Source organism: Notolepis coatsorum (assembly GCF_963971535.1).
Source record: "Notolepis coatsorum genome assembly, chromosome: 1".
NCBI lineage: Eukaryota > Metazoa > Chordata > Actinopteri > Aulopiformes > Paralepididae > Notolepis > Notolepis coatsorum.
This window is the reverse complement of record NC_140165.1, coordinates 27,314,391-27,332,535: the sequence shown is the minus strand read 5'-3', so window position 1 is coordinate 27,332,535 and position 18,145 is coordinate 27,314,391. Positions and strand designations below refer to the sequence as shown.

Genomic DNA, 18,145 nt, shown 5'->3' with positions numbered 1-18,145 from the left:
GAGCCAAGACACAAGTGTTTAATTTGTTTATGCCGTGCTGTATGAAGATGTGACCAACAAACAAATCATCTGAATCACTGTGGAGTAAATGTCACTGAACCCTCAGTCAGCTTGTAAAGACAGGAGCTTGACCCCATTGACTTTGTATTAGTTTGTGGGGAGCTATCAGGAGCTGGTATGAGGAACAGCATGGATTGTGCTGAGAAAGGATTCTACCGATCAACATCATCATTGGTAAGCAAGACAAATCTGAAATATCCCTTTAATCAAGCAGACCCATTGTTACAAAGGATCAGATTAAACCGAATGTATATATTTATTGATTGATATATATTGCATAATATTTGTATATCGTTTGATATCCCTTGTATATTCCTTGTACATATACACGGAATATCCCTTTAGCCTAGTACAGACCATAATATTTCATTCTCCTATTGGACAGCGGTCCACAGGCGCCAAGGCCATGCCTCCAGAGTCAGGTTCAAAGCCACTGTCAAGACATGTCTGTACATGCCCGGCCTTGCCCAAGAATACGAGACAGAAATGAGGTTGGCACTAGATTGTTCGCCGTGCATATAAATATGGCGCAGGTGAATACAGAAGTATGTTACCCAATAAGTTGAAGCCTCACCCACGATACTCCGTGCGGTGAAGTATGGCCTGTTTGGCCCCAAATAAGAGCATTGAGACCGCGTGCGAATTAATAACTGAATTTTCAGAGTTTGGCGCTATACCGTCGAGTGCGACATATTTCTATTAAGTCAGTAATAGTCTATTTGTGTATAGTGTATCGTGCGGCTAAAGTTCTACAGTGACCAGCATCACCAACGCTTCCTCGTATCAGCTAGAGTGCTTATCCAGGCTGGGCTGCTTCATGGCGCTTTCACCCGAGGAGCCCTAGACGAGAACCGTGTGGACATGTACACTGGATTAATCTACCCGACGACTACATAGCCCTTTGCGGCTGGATTATATTTGCTTTTGGTCCTGTGATTAATGGAGCGGAGAATCGCCGACGCCTACACGTGTGTGGGATTTACCCTGTGAGGAGCCACGTCGAGTCTGCGCCTCAGAGAGCCTGAGGCAGGCTAGCTTTCTTCCCTGTGGATCTACAGGCTACGGAGAACAGCTGTATTCGTCTGTGGATCAAGATCTTATTGCACCGTCTCCCGTACTCGGAGTCTCCTTATCATCGTTGACCCAGGCTCTACTACCGACAGATCCTCTACCCCTGCTGGCTTACAACCGGGGGGACCCTTCCAGTATCTCCCGCTATATATTACTAGTGTACCATAGATATAATTCCCTAAGATTCAGGTTGTATAATTACCTCCTGCGTAACCAGAGAATGGGCATTCATTATTGATTTGCCTACGCACATTCCTTTGCCTTATAAGCGCATCCAAAGTAAAATAGAGAAGTATATTATGTACCTTTTGCTGCAATAAATACTTAATTACAACTTTGTGTGGAACAGATTCATTGTGGGAAGTGTTCATCATATTTATATATCATGTACTGTATGGCCAGTAATTAAAGTACATAAGACGGTAGTGGTTTAATGATACCATACTTATCAATAGTCAGGGAATTGTACCCCTCAGTTACACCCATTATTAAATGCCCACTGAACCGGTGTGCTCAGGCAGTCATTTGTGTCAGGGTCAAAGGGCTCAAGTTAGTCTGCATGCTATGACATTATCCTGTACCTACAGCTTTCTTCAAACGGGTGTTTAATAGTGTTTCAAGCCCTGTGCTAGATATCATCAACACTTACCTTAGAACTGGTATTTTCCCAGATGCCTTTAAAACAGCAGTTGTAAAGCCATTATTAAAAAAACCTAACTTAGATAGTAATATACTGGCAAACTATAGACCGATATCCAACCTACCATTCATTAGTAAAGTACTTGAAAAGATAGTTTCAGTTCAAATTAATTCCTTTCTTGAAGAAAACAACATCTTAGAAGAATTTCAATCGGGGTTCAGAAAATAGCACTGAAACTGCCCTCACCAAAATAATCAGTGACCTCAGACTAAACTCTGACGAGAATAAGGTATCCATCCTTATCCTCCTAGATCTCAGTGCATTCGATACCATACTTCTTTATACCACGACCCCATTTTATTTAGGATTTATTTTGGTGACCCCACACTTAATGTATTGCATAATTTCAACATGGAATTAAGGAATATCAAAATAAAAGCACACGTTGTTGAACTTGATCATGCATATTTATTATAAATATTTTATTACAGCACTATGTTATCAATACACATTTATAAAACGAGGCATATTTAGCCAAAATATGTTGCCAAAAAAGAAAAAGTATATATTCGTTTACTTGCCAATTGCCAATTACTTGCCCCACTGTCACCTACCCATGACTCCACTTTGGGTCGCAACCCGTAGTTTGAGAACTGGTAGTATATGACATACATGACAACTATGGGGTTGCACAAGGGAGTTCCCTATAGGTCCTTTACTCTTCTCCCTTTACATGTTACCACTGGGTGATATCATCAGAGAACATAATGTAGGTTTCCATAGCTATGCGGATGATACACAACTGTACATATCTGCTGAACCAAATGATACAGCTAATAACTCCATTACCGACTGCTTATTGGCAATAAATAAATGGACGAGTAAGAAGTCCCTGAAACTAAATGAGAACAAAACTGAAATTCTAATTATCTGCCCCAAAACTAAAAAATGTTGAGATGAGGAGTTAAGTAACATGAAACAGTAATAGAAAACTAGAGTAGTAGTAGCAGTTTGATCTACTACCCAATTGTTGGGGAATATTCCATAGGCCTACACCTATAATGAAAATTCAAGTCCCTTTTTTTTATGTATGTGGGGACGAGTAGGAATGGATATTGGATGTATACTATGGATGGATGGATGGATGGATGGATATGTTTACCAGTCCAGGATCAGTAACATCTATACTGGTACTCACCCTTTTGTCTATGTGTTTTTGTTTTTGTATGGGTGATGGGTAAAAAAATTAAAAAAAAAATTAAAAAAAAATTGTCAAGATTTACAATATACGTATGTACATTTGTGTGTGTATTTACGTATGTACAGGTATGTATGCATACATGTATGTGTGACTATATATATGTGTGTGTACTCTAAATGTAGAGTGATTTATTGACACAATAAAGTATATAAAATTTTTATTAAAAAAAAGAAACATTAATAAAGAACCTGGGAGGACTAACCCCTTGGATCAAATCTGAGGTCACAAGTCTCGGGGTTATCATAGATTCAGAACTTAACTTCAATTCTCATATTAACAAACTCTCAGAAACATAGCAAAAGTATGACCATTTATTAATCAAAACGATGCTGAGAAGCAAATTCATGCATTCATATCAAGCCGGTTAGACTACTGTAATGCACTTTTCACAGGTCTCCCTAAGAAAACCACAGAGAGGCTTCAGCCAATCCAAAACTCTGCAGCCCGAGTCCCGACTGCTAACCAGAACCAAAAGGAGAGAGCACATTAGTCCAGTCTTTACTGCTTTCCCTGTAACATTTAGAATTTACTTCAAGGTCCTTCTCCTTACATACAAAGCTCTAAATGGACAGGGACCTATAGCTACATCGCCAACACTCTAATAAATTACAGGCCAGCAAGAACCTGCTGGACTACTAGAGGCTCGCAGAAACAGTCAAAAGAGGATCAGTAATGCAGCCTTTATCAACTATACGCCCTAAAACTATGGAACAAACTACCCAAAAACATCAGGGAAGCCAACTCGCTAGATATCTTCAAAAGACAGCTTAAAACCTCTTTGCTCAGGCATTTAAATGAAACATCAGGGATATCCTGACACAAATTGTACTTTATCTGCACTATTCTTATTCTGCCTACTTTTATACACTTCCTATCAAATTCATGTAATTTCTATGCAAATCTTATCTCACTACCTCTTATGCACTGTAATTTTAAGAGTACAGTTCTGTTGTAATTTAAAACTGAACTTTGTAAAGAAACACAAAGTTGAGAGCGATGCACTGTTCTGTTGTTCTAGTGTTGAGAGCGATGCACTGCTCTGTTGTTAAGTTGAGCGACGCACTGCTGTTCTATAAGGTAATTTAGAACTGAACTTTGTAAAGAAACTCAAAGTGTTAAGAGCGATGCACTGCTCTTGTATGTTAGAACTTTGTAAAGAAACTCAAAGTATTAAGAGCGATGCACTGCTCTGTTGTAAATGTTATTGTATATTTTTATTGAACAATTTTATCACACTTTTTTACTCTGTCTATTCTATTTTATTATTTTTAGTATTGTCTATTTTTAAACTGAATCAAACCGCACTTTTTTACTGTCTATTCTATTTTATTATTTTTATTACTGAATGAAACCGTAAACAGAGAGGCCTATTGGGATGTTAGATCCTAATGTGAAACGCTGTGATTTACCTTACCTTGCTACCTCTTTGTCTTTTTTATGCTCGCTTATGCCTGTATTTTTTTACTGCTGTGAAGCACTTTGAACTGACATTTCTGTATGAAAAGTGCTATACAAATAAAGTGTATTATTATCTACAAAGATCTACAGACCAGTGATGACTGACAGGAGATAAGGCTCATGACTACAGCAGCACCAAGGTACCCATATACATATCAAAATACTTCCCAAAGGTCAGTGAATACCACGACCACAACACCAGAGGGAGCTCCACAAATCATGTTAAACCCAGATTCGGCTCAAACAAGGGACTAAACACGTTTCGCAATTATGCCACATCAATGTGGAACACCCTACCTAAAGCTGTAAAGGAATGTGAATCACTACCCACTTTCAAAACCACTCTCAAAGAGCACCTACGGGAGACTGCAATTCGAAACTGGCCCCTGTAAATGTCCTAACCCAATAATACACAAGACCCTCTTCTTGGGACCAAGTAAGGTTTCGTCGATATTCCAATGTACAGTTTTGCTTGTACAGTTGTAGTTTCCCCAACCACCTCCAATGTACAGTTCCCCCCCCTCCCCCTCCAATGAGGTTTCTACGTCAAATGTATATACTCTCTTTTTTAGACTATTTTTGTATCACAAACAGTACTGTATTTGTAAATCTGGTATGTCATAAATGTATAGATGTAGCAGTACTGTCTATCTGTATGTCGTGTATGTCATATGTTATGATGAATTGAAAATGGGGGACCCTGATGTAAACAAGGCGAAAGTCTTTCTCTGGTCTGCATCCCCTTAACAATTGTGTATTGAGCTGTACTGTATTGTACCCATTCTGCAATCTGTTAATAAAGTTTTCAATCAATCAATCAATCAATCAATCAACCAGCACCAAGACACTTTCTTTCTATCAAAAGAAAAGGGTGCCGTTTAGTGTTGAGGTAAACCCTGCTGAGATACCTGCTGACCAGAGATATCTGCCCACAGCCTGCTGATCAATAATTCCTGAGATGAGGTCATCTGGCTGTGCTGGATACAATATCAAAATATGTATTCAATTTATCAAATATTACATCAAAATGTGTATTGCTCAGCATTGGGTCAATCTGGAACATACCCCCATGACACGGGAGACATGATTTCAACAATAACAAAAAGGTTTAGAAATGACTTCAGTGGGACTTCAATGTTATTAGATGCAGCATGTTTGCCCCACTGTGAGATGTCTGTGAAAAGGGTTCATTGGATACAGTAATGCAATTCTGAGCTATAACTCCAATTAGACTACAAAATATCACAGATGGGGGTTCCTGATGGATAGATGATGTGTTAAACCGTAGATCTGTATAATAAAGGTATAGATGGTGTGTCAAACCTTGGGTCCTCTGTATAATAAAGGTATAGATGGTGTGTCAAACCTTGGGTCCTCTGTATAATAAAGGTATGGATGATGTTAAACCCTGTGTCCTTTGTAAAATAAAGGTATGGATGATGTTAAACCCTGTGTCCTCTGTATGGATGATGTTAAACCCTGTGTCCTCTGTATAATAAAGGTATGGATGATGTTAAACCCTGTGTCGTCTGTATAATAAAGGTATGGATGATGTTAAACCCCGTGTCCTCTGTATAATAAAGGTATGGATGATGTGTTAAACCTTGGGTCCTCTGTATAATAAAGGTATGGATGATGTTAAACCTTGGGTCCTCTGTATAATAAAGGATTTGGTTGCCAACAGCATAGAAGTCTTGACAGTTTATTTCAAGTTTAAGTTCTGCAAAGTCTATCACAGGTGAAAGAGAAAACATGTAAATATGTACAGTAATACACAGAAAATAAAACATTATAAATATACTATAGGATGAAATGAGTCTAAAATAATAATAATAAAAAAAAATGCATGCACTGTGAGTGGTTTACAAGGAAATACAACTGCCATTGTGTCAATGGAAAATATTGCCATTATACCATTGGCTAGAAGCTTATATGTACAGCAGCATATGTCTTAATCAATAAAAACGCTAGTCTTCCTCACATTAGTCATCATCACCATCATTTGCAGTGGGATTGAATTCCAACTTAAAAAGCTGCGTTGTGTGAAGTGTTAGTACAACCATTAGTATAACCGTTAATATAACCAGTACAACCGTTAATATAACCAGTACAGCCGTTAGTATGACCAGTACAGCCGTAAATATAGCCAGACACATTACCAAAAGGCACACATTCAATCGTTTTTTTTCCTTCTTCATCCAAGCCAATCTCTGTATAGCTGGGTGAGCGATATAATGATATACAGATTTGCTGTATATATTATATACACAGTATGTGGTTTGGACACTTTGCTTGCTTTGATAGAAACCAATAGTTATTAAACAAATAAAGTTATTATTATTATAATAGTGTGCCATCCAAAGCACAATACAGATTAAAGGGATAGTTTCAATATTTTTTTATACATTAAGTGGTATGAAGTACTTGTCAGCAGTGTCATCGATGCATAACCATTAGCTTACTAAGAGAGTCCTGTGATCGGAGGTCTGGCCGGGTTCAGAGTGAACCAACGGTTTAATCCACACCACAACATTGTTGTGGATGGTTTAAACTTTTGCCTGCATGTTGTGGTGTGGAATTAAACCTTTTTTGTTTAAAGACCCCGTTTGCTGCCTGTCTGAAGCTACCCGGTTCACTCTGGCACAGTATTTCGTACCACTCAATATTAAATCAAATCAGAACTATAACTTCTTAAAGTAACCTTTCTTGATAAAGGGCCTGGAATGTCAGAACTCAAGATTGTGAAGTAATACATGCAGAAACATGTTGACATACAGTATATCAGAGGCGATGGTTTTAAAAGTTACATACTGTACAAAAAAAGGCTTCGGCCTAAAAATCACAATAGGCTAAACATTAAAACACTGGTATCGGAACAACACAGAGGACTTCATTGGCTACGCAGGCTGACATTCAGTCCAGAGTGGAGTTGATTGAAACTACAGAGTTCATGGACTTGTTACAGTACATTTAACAGTCTGTGTGTGAAATGGTTGTACAGTACTGCATTGACAGGGTTAAGGCCTGATGAGTCTTCAGAAACACAACCACCCATTAGAACTACTTCAATTTAAAGATCCCCTCCACTCAAAAACACATTTTCTTCTGGTTAAAGGTGCTATAGATAACATTTATATATATATTAAAAAAAAATAAAAAAATCCACAGAGCTTTTAGAAAGGTGCGGAATAAAAGTATTGCTTTTCCCCACAAAAACCTTTTTGATTAATGAATTTATCATTACATTTTTTTTTGTGCGGGTCCAAAATGAATGTTTACATGTTGCCATTGATCCCGTCCCTGCTTGCCATTCGCCACTTGTAACACACCCGATTGGATAAATTATATACTGGTGCTCTAGTACGATATCTAGTGGCTGAATGTAATCTGTAGCACCTTTAACTCCTCTTGGAGGCATGACTCATGACTATACGGATTGTCATTTGTGCAGAACATGTCACCAGAGTAGTCTCTTTCACATTCCTCCCTTGGAGAGGGACAGCTTCTCTGTACTTCCCTGAAATCTGAGTTGCATGTGTAATGTCACCAATAAGTTAAACCTCTCATGGTCCAATATGTGGTAACTTAAGACCTTTATCTTCAGCAGACACAGAAAGCCGAGTAGGTATGATCATTATCTTGAAAGAATTTAAGCTGGCGACTTAGAATTCCTGGTAAATATCAATGGGTGCTTGTTGCCAATTAGCATATTCATAGATCTTTGCGTTATCAATGAGGGTAAAGGTGTAGAAATGCTAAGACATTTTCAGTAGTTTATTGAACAATTTGGTGGAAAACCCCTATTTATACAAATTGTTATTCAATATAGAACATTTCTTTAAGAGTTTAGGATACATCTGGGAGAGGATCTTTAATTATTTGAGTGTTTGCGTGGGTCTGCCCTGAGGAGCCAGATTGGCGGGATTTAGATGTTTGGGATGATTCCATTGACCTCCGTGGCACGAGGCAAGTCCAACCAACCACCGAAGAGCATATGTGAATGTTGCAATAGTATTCTTCTCGGGTCAAGGTCTGGCTAGTAACATGACGACTGTAGCTTAAAACCATCTGTGAAGATACGGTACTTAGGCCAGGGTTCGCTAGGCGCCATAATTAGTATTTTCGCTAAAGCAGCAGTAACATTTCTTAGGTGCAACTTTATATATATAAAAAAAAGGGACACATCTGTACATTTTTACCAGCGAGAGCATCTTAAACAAAGAGGAATAACGATGGAAATTTACAGTGCTTTCGACATGATAATCCAACTTGGATTTTCTAAGGGATACTTATTGCTAATTCCAAAGACCAAAGGACCAAACACAACTCTTATCTTATACTTCCTGTTTTCCCAATAGGGACCCCCCCCCCCCCCCCCCACGCAAACGCTGGCACTTTAACATTGTCAATAATATAGACTAGATTTTTGTCATAACTACCATTAATATATCAGATTGTCATCCTCTCACTTTAGATTTTAGGTATTGCCCATTTTAGCTATCTTGCATAAAAGCATATACAATATTTCACATTTTTTTTTTTTTAAGTTCAAGGACTCCTCAGAGCAGTTTTACATTCAATTTAGGAATAATTGCTAAAGGATACAGAGTGAGTTTCATTCCAAAACAAGATGAATACTGATTAGACAATGGACAGGTCTAAAACCCAAATGCATTTTTCTGTTACAGACATTGCAAAATACATGATCAGTCTTTAGTCATTCGCTAACAAAACCATCAATTACAAAGAATTCTCATTTATTTCTGACATATGTATATAGTCTACTGAACTGTGAAGATATTTCAAGCACAAAGTGTAGTATTTTGGAATGAAACTCGACAAATCACAGTAGTTGACCTTTTAACAGCTTGTGGACTCCCAAGCGTGTTAAGACAGCTGACATTACCACTAAATATACTTCTTCTTTTCCCCCCACAGAATGAAAAGGTTTAATGTGAGGATCCTTGTGAAGACGAGTCCTTAGTCCTCAACCAATAAAACAGTTTTCTTTTGTCTATCTTCTAAGTAATCATTGGCCAGCCAAATGATAGTCTATTAAAAAAAAAAAAAAAATGGAATTCCAAAGTTTGCAATTCTTTTTTAAGTTACTGGTACTACTTCTCTTCACAAGGAGCCCTTCTTAGCACCTGTTTCAGGAAGAAAAAAACAGTGCCAAAACTATATTTAATTGCCAAAAGACATCTGCGCCGTCACTATCAAATGTACATATCCTGCATGTGGAAAATATAGTCCAACGCCCCCCAAAAAACATTGATCCATTTATACCAGACACAATGAGGCAGTAGTGTAAAGAGGATAGGAAAGGAACACTCAAAGCTCTTTACATTCAATAATATACTAGAGAAACCCTATGAGTGTTAAGGTACTAGAAATTAATGGAGAAGGGGGAAAAATACAATACTTAGTGGTTTCCCCTTCGCTAGGGGAACGCAGCCTTCATGAACGTTCAAAAACGAAACGTCTCGTGTAGAGAGAGGCACGAAACATCTCCCCTCGCTGGATGGTCCTTATCGGGGGGGGGGGGGGGGGGGGGTTACAGGTCTCCCAAAAGCACCTTAGTGTTATGGTCAGTCTTGGATCCTTTGGAAGCCCAGTGGTCATATAGATGATCTTAGGTGCTCTAATGGACTTCAAGAAAAGATTGTGGTGGTGGTACAGTAGGAGAAGCTAGTAGGAGGAGAGCAAGGGGAAGATGATGGTCATACAGTAGGAGGAGAGCAAGGGGAAGATGATGGTCGTACAGTAGGAGGAGAGAGCGCAGGGATGATAGCAGTCATACATTAATAATAATAATAATAATAATAATAATAATAATAATAATACATCTATTTTATATAGCGCTTTTCCAGGTGCTCAAAGACGCTTTACATGAGTAGAAGAGACAAAACTATGGCAAAACAAAAACAGAACAAAAATAATACATGACAAAATAAAATAAAACCGACAGAATTAGAGGTCAAAAGCATGATTGAAAAGGTGGGTTTTGAGGGCTGATTTAAAAGATGTCAGGGTGTTTTCATTACGGATATGGCTGGGGAGGGCATTCCAGAGGGAAGGGGCAGCAGCAGCAAAGGCCCTGTCGCCCCAGGTCCGGAGCTTGGTCGTGGGAGGTGTTAGGAGGTTGGCATCAGCAGACCTAAGGCAACGGGTGGGCGTGTGACGGTGGAGGAGGTCGGACAGGTAGGGAGGGGCAAGGTTGTTGAGGGCTTTAAATGTGATGAGAAGTATTTTAAATTGTATCCTGTATTTGATCGGAAGCCAATGGAGGTCGTGGAGGACAGGGGTGATGTGATCAGAGCGACGGGTGGAGGTGAGCATGCAGGCAGCAGAGTTTTGGACATATTGGAGTTTATTGAGGATAGTGTTTGGTGAGCCGTAGAGGATGCTGTTACAGTAATCCAGTCTTGATGAAATGCATGCATGAACCAGTGTTTCAGCACCGGAGAGTGATAGGGAGGGGCGGAGACGAGCAATGTTCCGGAGGTGGTAGAAGGCAGTTTTTGTTATGTGGTTCACATGGGGGAGGAAAGAAAGGGTGGAGTCCAGGATGATGCCAAGGTTACGGACGTGAGTGGAGGGGGTGACAATGGAACCATCAATATTTAGGGAGAATTCCTGGGTGTGGCTGGTGAGGGATTTTGGACCGATAATGATGATTTCTGATTTATTGCAGTTTCGTTTGAGAAAGTTATTTTGCATCCATGTTTTGATATCTGTGAGGCAGGTGGTGAGGGCGGAGAGAGTGGCTGGAGTGATAGTCTGGGTGGAGAGGTAGAGCCGAGTGTCGTCTGCATAACAATGGAAGCGGAGGCCATGTTGGCGGAGAATCAGACCAAGTGGAAGGATGTAGAGGATGAAGAGCAGGGGACCAAGTACTGAGCCTTGGGGGACACCATGAGTGATGGGGGCAGTGGGGGATTTACAATTGTTGATGGAGATAAATTGGTGCCTGTGTGAGAGGTATGATTGGAGCAAGGTGAGGGGGATTCCGGAGATGCCAACGGAGGACTGGAGACGAGTGATGAGGATGGGGTGACTGATCAAAAAGCAGCACTGAGGTCTAGGAGGATGAGGATGGAGAGGGAACCAGAGTCGGCAGAGAGGAGTATGTCGTTGGTGACCTTTAGAAGAGCAGTTTCGGTGCTGTGTCTGGTGCGGAATCCGGATTGAAAGGTATCACAAAGGTTATTGTTGTCGAGGTAGGATCTCAATTGGGAGGCAATGGCTCGCTCAATGATTTTTGGGGCGGAAATTATCAAGGGTTTCAGGGTTGAGTCCGGGTTTTTTTAGTAAGGGGGTGACAGAAGCAATTTTGAGGGCGGGGGGAAATAGGCCAGTGGTCAGAGAGGAGTTTACGATGGAGGTGATTAGGGGAGAAAGGGCAGGGAGACAAGCCTTGACTAGGATGGAGGGGATAGGGTCCAGGATGCAGGTTGAAGTTTTCATTGTAGAGAGAATGGAGGATAGGTCCGATGAGGTGATTTCTGTGAAGGATGTAAAAGGGGGGTTGGGCGGTGGAGGGGGGGTTGAATCCGGAGGGGAGACAGTGTTGGCGGAGGCATTTGTTAGTTGGGTGTGGATTTTGTCAATTTTTGTTTGGAGGGGCTAGTAGGAGGAGAGAGCTCAGGGATGGTGGTACAGTAGGAGGAGCTAGTAGGAGGAGATGTCAGAGGAGGAGCTGCTGTTACTGGTGGAGGTCTGAGCCCTTTTGATGTACAGGTTGAGCAGCTTCATCTGTGGGGGAGAGGGGAGTTAAAGTGACTTTGATATTATGACATCATTCATAGTATGATGTTTTTTTTCTTCAAAATGTTCCTTTCATATTATGATGTAACAATTGTTGTTCATTGAATCTGTGGAGCATTTGTAAATTCTTTGGCAAAGAAACTAGTCTATACAGTATATAGCTACCAGTATATATATCTATAATACAAAATAATATATATATAACTATAGAGTAACTTATTATACTGTGCATTTCTGAGGTGTGGCCAGTAATAGAAACCCCTCAACTCCCACTCAACTCCAACCCACACATCAGACCAAAACAAAAAATGTAAACAAGATGCAATACCAAGCACGGCTCTTTTGCCTAGAGGTCGCTGTTAGACATTACAGATTCTACCTTTAAAAATGGAAATATCAAATTAATTCAATCAACCAATACCTTGCTGCCAGTGAGCTGTGCCAGGTACGGTTTGAGCTCCTCTCCGATAACGGAGTAGACGGCCACGAGGCAAAACACGCTGGCCTTCCTCACGCTGCTCTCCGTGTTGTCGTAGCCCTGCGACGACAACAAACAAACACGACAACTTCATATACAGAGTAGACTAAACACTAGCTCACACCCAGAACTTGCTATCCATGAATCCCTGAGCATCCCATCTCTTGTTCTCCTCTCGTCTTGTTCTCCCCTTCCCCTCCCTCCTCTCCCACTCCCTGAAACTACTGTTGGGGGTGGTGGGGGGGGGGGGTACGCTGCATTTACAACAAGACTAAATGAGAGCAACACGGCATGCGGCACAATAAGTGTTTTATCTCAATTATCTTGTTTTCATGATCGTGGGAAGACAACATCATAATTGAAATTTAAACTGGATTAATGGCCCAGTTCTACCTGCTGGTTACACATGGCCTCCTCACCTCACACATACATATTTCTCACAGGGCCGCCAGGAGTGCAGCAACCCTTGGAGCTGGTTTAGGGTTCAGTGCCTTGCTCAAGAGATGGTGGGCACCATGAATGTAAAATGGTAAATGGCTGCATTTATATAGCGCTTTTACCCAAAGCGCGTTACAATCCTCACATTTTACCCATTCACTCACACATTCACACACCGACGGCGGAGGCAACCATTTAGGGGTTAAGTGTCTTGCTCAAGGACACTTCGACACGCTGCCCCGGGAGAAGCGAGAATCGAACCGGGAACCTCCGCGATTACCAGACGACTGCTCTACCTCCCGAGCCAGTCGCCCCCAGCCACCCTAATACCAGCCACCCCTTCCATCACTGGCTCACAGATGGAATACATCTTCCTTATTGGTACCGGGGATTGAACCTACAACCTTTTGGTTACTAGTCAGCCTCTCTACATTCCCCCTCAGACCCTCCACCCAGGGAGCCGGAGGCGAGGACTGTACCTGCAGCAGCCCGGGGATGATGTCGGGCAGGAGCTGGTGCAGGGAGTCCTTGGCGATGCGCTCGATGGCCCTGGTCTGCATCTTGATGGCGGCCAGGTTGATGGGGTAGTCAGCCGTCTGCACGATGGGACACAGTACCTTGATGCACTGCTCTGGGTGGATGGAGCCCGCCAGGGTGGAGGCCGCCTCCTCTGCTGCACGCACCACCTAGAGAGAGAGGGGGGGGGAGAGAGAGAGAGAGAGGGAGAGAGGGGGGGGGGAGAGAGAGACAGAGACAGCGAAAGAGAGACAGACAGACTAATTGAGTTTTAAAGACGTATTTCAATGAGGTCTTCAAAAGTAGACTGAAGATGAAGAGCTCAATAACTCAATGTAATAGCAAATCAAATCAAAGAACACTGCCGTTCAATCAAATCAAAGAACGCTGCCGTTCAACCAAATAAAAGAACGCTGCCGTTCAACCAAATAAAAGAACGCTGCCATTCAATCAAATCACATTCAGAACAGTACTGATCAGAGGTCAGTCAGGACACATCATGGATCTGCTGCACCAGGGTCCACATTCAGAACAGTACTGATCAGAGGTCAGTTCATAGCCACAATACTTGAATGGAAACTTGACCTCCTTATACCTTTTATGTATTACGAAAGTATACTAAGATGTGCTTAAATATTTAGAAATTATACTTTTGATGTATTTTTGCTGCCCAAAATAAGTTTTAATAAGTTTACTAAAGTACAACTTTGGTAAAGTTGTTTGGTAAACATCTCAGTTTTTGGGTGTATGTATTTAGATTGCACATACAGCATATTAATGACTAACATACAAAATATTTGCTTTGAATGAGTACATGAAGGCACATAAGAAGTACCAAAAATACATTTCAAGTATACACATTTCAAGGTAGGTCGCCTCAGGGGTAGGGGTAGGTCACCTCAGGGGTAGGGGTAGGTCACCTCAGGGGTAGGGGTAGGTCACCTCAGGGGTAGGGGTAGGTCACCTCAGGGGTAGGGGTAGGTCACCTCAGGGTAGGGAATAGATAGGTCAGCTCAGGGTAGGGAATATAGGTCACCTCAGGGGTAGGGAATAGATAGGTCACCTCAGGGTAGGGAATAGATAGGTCACCTCAGGGTAGGGAATAGATAGGTCACCTCAGGGTAGGGAATAGATAGGTCACCTCAGGGGTAGGGAATAGATAGGTCACCTCAGGGTAGGGAATAGATAGGTCACCTCAGGGGTAGGGAATAGATAGGTCACCTCAGGGGTAGGGAATAGATAGGTCACCTCAGGGTAGGGAATAGATAGGTCACCTCAGGGTAGGGAATAGATAGGTCACCTCAGGGTAGGGAATAGATAGGTCACCTCAGGGTAGGGAATAGATAGGTCACCTCAGGGTAGGGAATAGATAGGTCACCTCAGGGGTAGGGAATAGATAGGTCACCTCAGGGTAGGGAATAGATAGGTCACCTCAGGGGTAGGGAATAGATAGGTCACCTCAGGGTAGGGAATAGATAGGTCACCTCAGGGTAGGGAATAGATAGGTCACCTCAGGGTAGGGAATAGATAGGTCACCTCAGGGTAGGGAATAGATAGGTCACCTCAGGGTAGGGAATAGATAGGTCACCTCAGGGTAGGGAATAGATAGGTCACCTCAGGGGTAGGGAATAGATAGGTCACCTCAGGGGTAGGGAATAGATAGGTCACCTCAGGGTAGGGAATAGATAGGTCACCTCAGGGTAGGGAATAGATAGGTCACCTCAGGGTAGGGAATAGATAGGTCAGCTCAGGGTAGGGAATAGATAGGTCACCTCAGGGTAGGGAATAGATAGGTCACCTCAGGGTAGGGAATAGATAGGTCACCTCAGGGTAGGGAATAGATAGGTCACCTCAGGGTAGGGAATAGATATGTCACCTCAGGGTAGGGAATAGATAGGTCAGCTCAGGGTAGGGAATAGATAGGTCACCTCAGGGTAGGGAATAGATAGGTCACCTCAGGGTAGGGAATAGATAGGTCAGCTCAGGGTAGGGAATAGATAGGTCACCTCAGGGTAGGGAATAGATATGTCACCTCAGGGTAGGGAATAGATAGGTCAGCTCAGGGTAGGGAATAGATAGGTCAGCTCAGGGTAGGGATATGTCACCTCTTTGTGGGAGTCTTTGTGGGCCTCCAGGGTCTTCATGATGGTGAGCTCAGCGTAGTTCTTGAACCGGGCCGGCTGGTTCCTCAAGATCTCCTTCAGGACGCGCAGGGACAGCGCCCGGATAGTGTGCTGCGCGAAGGAGAGGGAACGTTTTTATTTTATTTTATTTATTATATATATATTTTTTAATCAATGTATTTGTGTTGTGTTGCAGCAGTATACACGTCAAACCTGAATCACAAATCAACTGGTAAAACTGAAATGGAAATTAATTGAAAATAATAAACCCAATCAAAAACTTGGTGTAAGATTTAAAGCTCCCCTCCACTCAATGTTTTTTTAGGGTCAACTCCTTGGAGGCATGACTTTGACTATACAGATTGTCATTTGTGCAGAAACTTGTAGGGAGAGCTTCTCTGTACTTCCCTGAAATTTAAGTTGTATGTGTGATGTCACAAATAGGTCGAACCTATCTTGTCCATCTTATCCACTTAAGGCGAGACACTGCAGGTGAATAGTCAAATATACTTTTTTTGTTGATTGAGATTTTGTTATATTTTGCTTCCTAAACATGTCTTCTATGAAACTAGTGACAATAAAACGTCAATAACACACATTTAGTTGTTTATTTTACATCATTTTGCCTTATTGCATCCATAAATGTGCACATATTTAATGGGGAAGTGCCTCATTTGCATATATAAACATACATTTCAGAAAACTTGCAATATATTTTTTCTTAGTTTATATGTACATAACAAATTGGGAAAGTTTCATAGTGATATCTATTCAAATATTTTTTGCCTATTAGGGGGTACTACACTGTTTGTAGCCTGTGTGTAGTTCTGTTCAGTTCAATAACATCATTATTATTATTATTCAGTTATCAGGCATGTGTTTAGGTTGTCTATTACTAATGGTTTGATTAGGTATTGTGTTTGTAAATATCTGTTTCAAAAAAAAAAGTATGGCATTTTACAATACAGAACTTTGAAGGCGTTTTCCCAAAAATGAGTTTTAAGAGTTTTTCCTCATACTCTGAGCCAGAAATCTCCACTTCAGTAGCACTCACATACACCAAACCTTCCAGTTCTATTCATATCTATGTTCTGAAGGTATTTACAGAAGGGTTTGTTGATATCGCATTCATACCCTGATTTATATCACATTTTATTCCTAAAAACATGGCGAAATATGGAATTTTACCATAAAAATGGACTGAATGGAATATTTTTTGATTTATGGAGTGATACAAAAAGATATCCAAAATCCCCCCTGTAATAACCTTTGGCTCTAATATGTCAACAAAATGAAACTATAATTTTGAAAATGGCTTTATCCAATGTTCAGATTTCTGTCCTGGAATTATATGCAAATTAGTGCATATTTAAGTAGATCATGCCTCATTTGCATATTTAAACATACAATTTCAGAAAACTTGTTATACAAAAAAGTCTTGTCTTAATATAAGTAATCAACTGGGGAAGTTTCATTGTGATATCTATTAGTTAATTTTTTTACCCTATTCACCTGCAGTGTCTCCCCTTAACTGGCAACGGCCCGGCCCCGGGCCCCCTTGAGGACGATTTGCCCACTGGCGCGATGCACCACTTTGCCGACCTTTAGCGGCTCGGTCTGCATTTTTTTTAAATACTATATATATATAGAATTAAAGGCATATTTGTTGCCTGTCGATTGCCCTTTCAGGCGACAGAATCCGTTCAGTGGTTCTCGAGTTACATGCTGATATGTGCACCAAAGTACACAGCAGACCTTTTTCTTTTTTTATTACCACCCGACTCCCCGGGCTCTAGCTCAGTCAATCATTTGGTGATCTCAAATTATTGGACAGGGTTGTAGCCAATGAGTGTGGCGTTCCAATGATACCCCACGTGGGGATCTGCAATCTAGGTGAAAAGTCACGAGTGAAAACAGGAAGAGAAAAAACCACAGAATGTATTGAAGTCAATGAGAAAATAGTTTACTGGAGAGCTTTTTATTTTCTCCAGTTTACCAAAATCGCTCCTAATCACTCATTTCTGAACGGATTTCTATGAAATTTCTATGAAATTTGGACATGTACTACATAAGACTTCAGGCTATGGACCCATGGTGTTTACAGCTCATACACATTTTTGGGGAAATACTATATTTGGATGTTGCAACTACTACCTAAAAACGTGAGTAACAACTGTTTCTACAACTCAAGTTCAGACCTGTCAATCTATTTCATTAGCACTAAAAGTTATCTCTCTTTATTGTATCAGAAAGTTCAGAATGTTATATTTCAAAAGAGACCAGGCTTATGCATGTGCTATAAGTATAAAGATACGCTTTTCAAAAAAAGTATG

At 41.0% G+C, this 18,145-nt stretch overlaps 1 protein-coding gene across 3 annotated transcripts in view; it reads right to left on the bottom strand.

Moving 5' to 3' along the window:
- Nucleotides 1–10,060: 10,060 nt before the first annotated feature.
- LOC311240980 (CLIP-associating protein 1-A-like) overlaps nt 10,061–18,145 on the bottom strand; it is a 127,226-nt gene continuing 119,141 nt past the window's right edge. For all 3 annotated transcript variants that reach the window (XM_084329617.1, XM_084329618.1, XM_084329619.1), the window contains 4 exons: nt 15,795–15,923; nt 13,653–13,859; nt 12,679–12,795; nt 10,061–12,245 (listed from right to left, as the gene is read on the bottom strand). In XM_084329617.1, the coding sequence (XP_084185743.1) occupies nt 12,162–12,245; nt 12,679–12,795; nt 13,653–13,859; nt 15,795–15,923 (537 nt within the window). In that variant the 3' untranslated portion in view covers nt 10,061–12,161. The remainder of the gene's footprint in view (nt 12,246–12,678; nt 12,796–13,652; nt 13,860–15,794; nt 15,924–18,145) is intronic.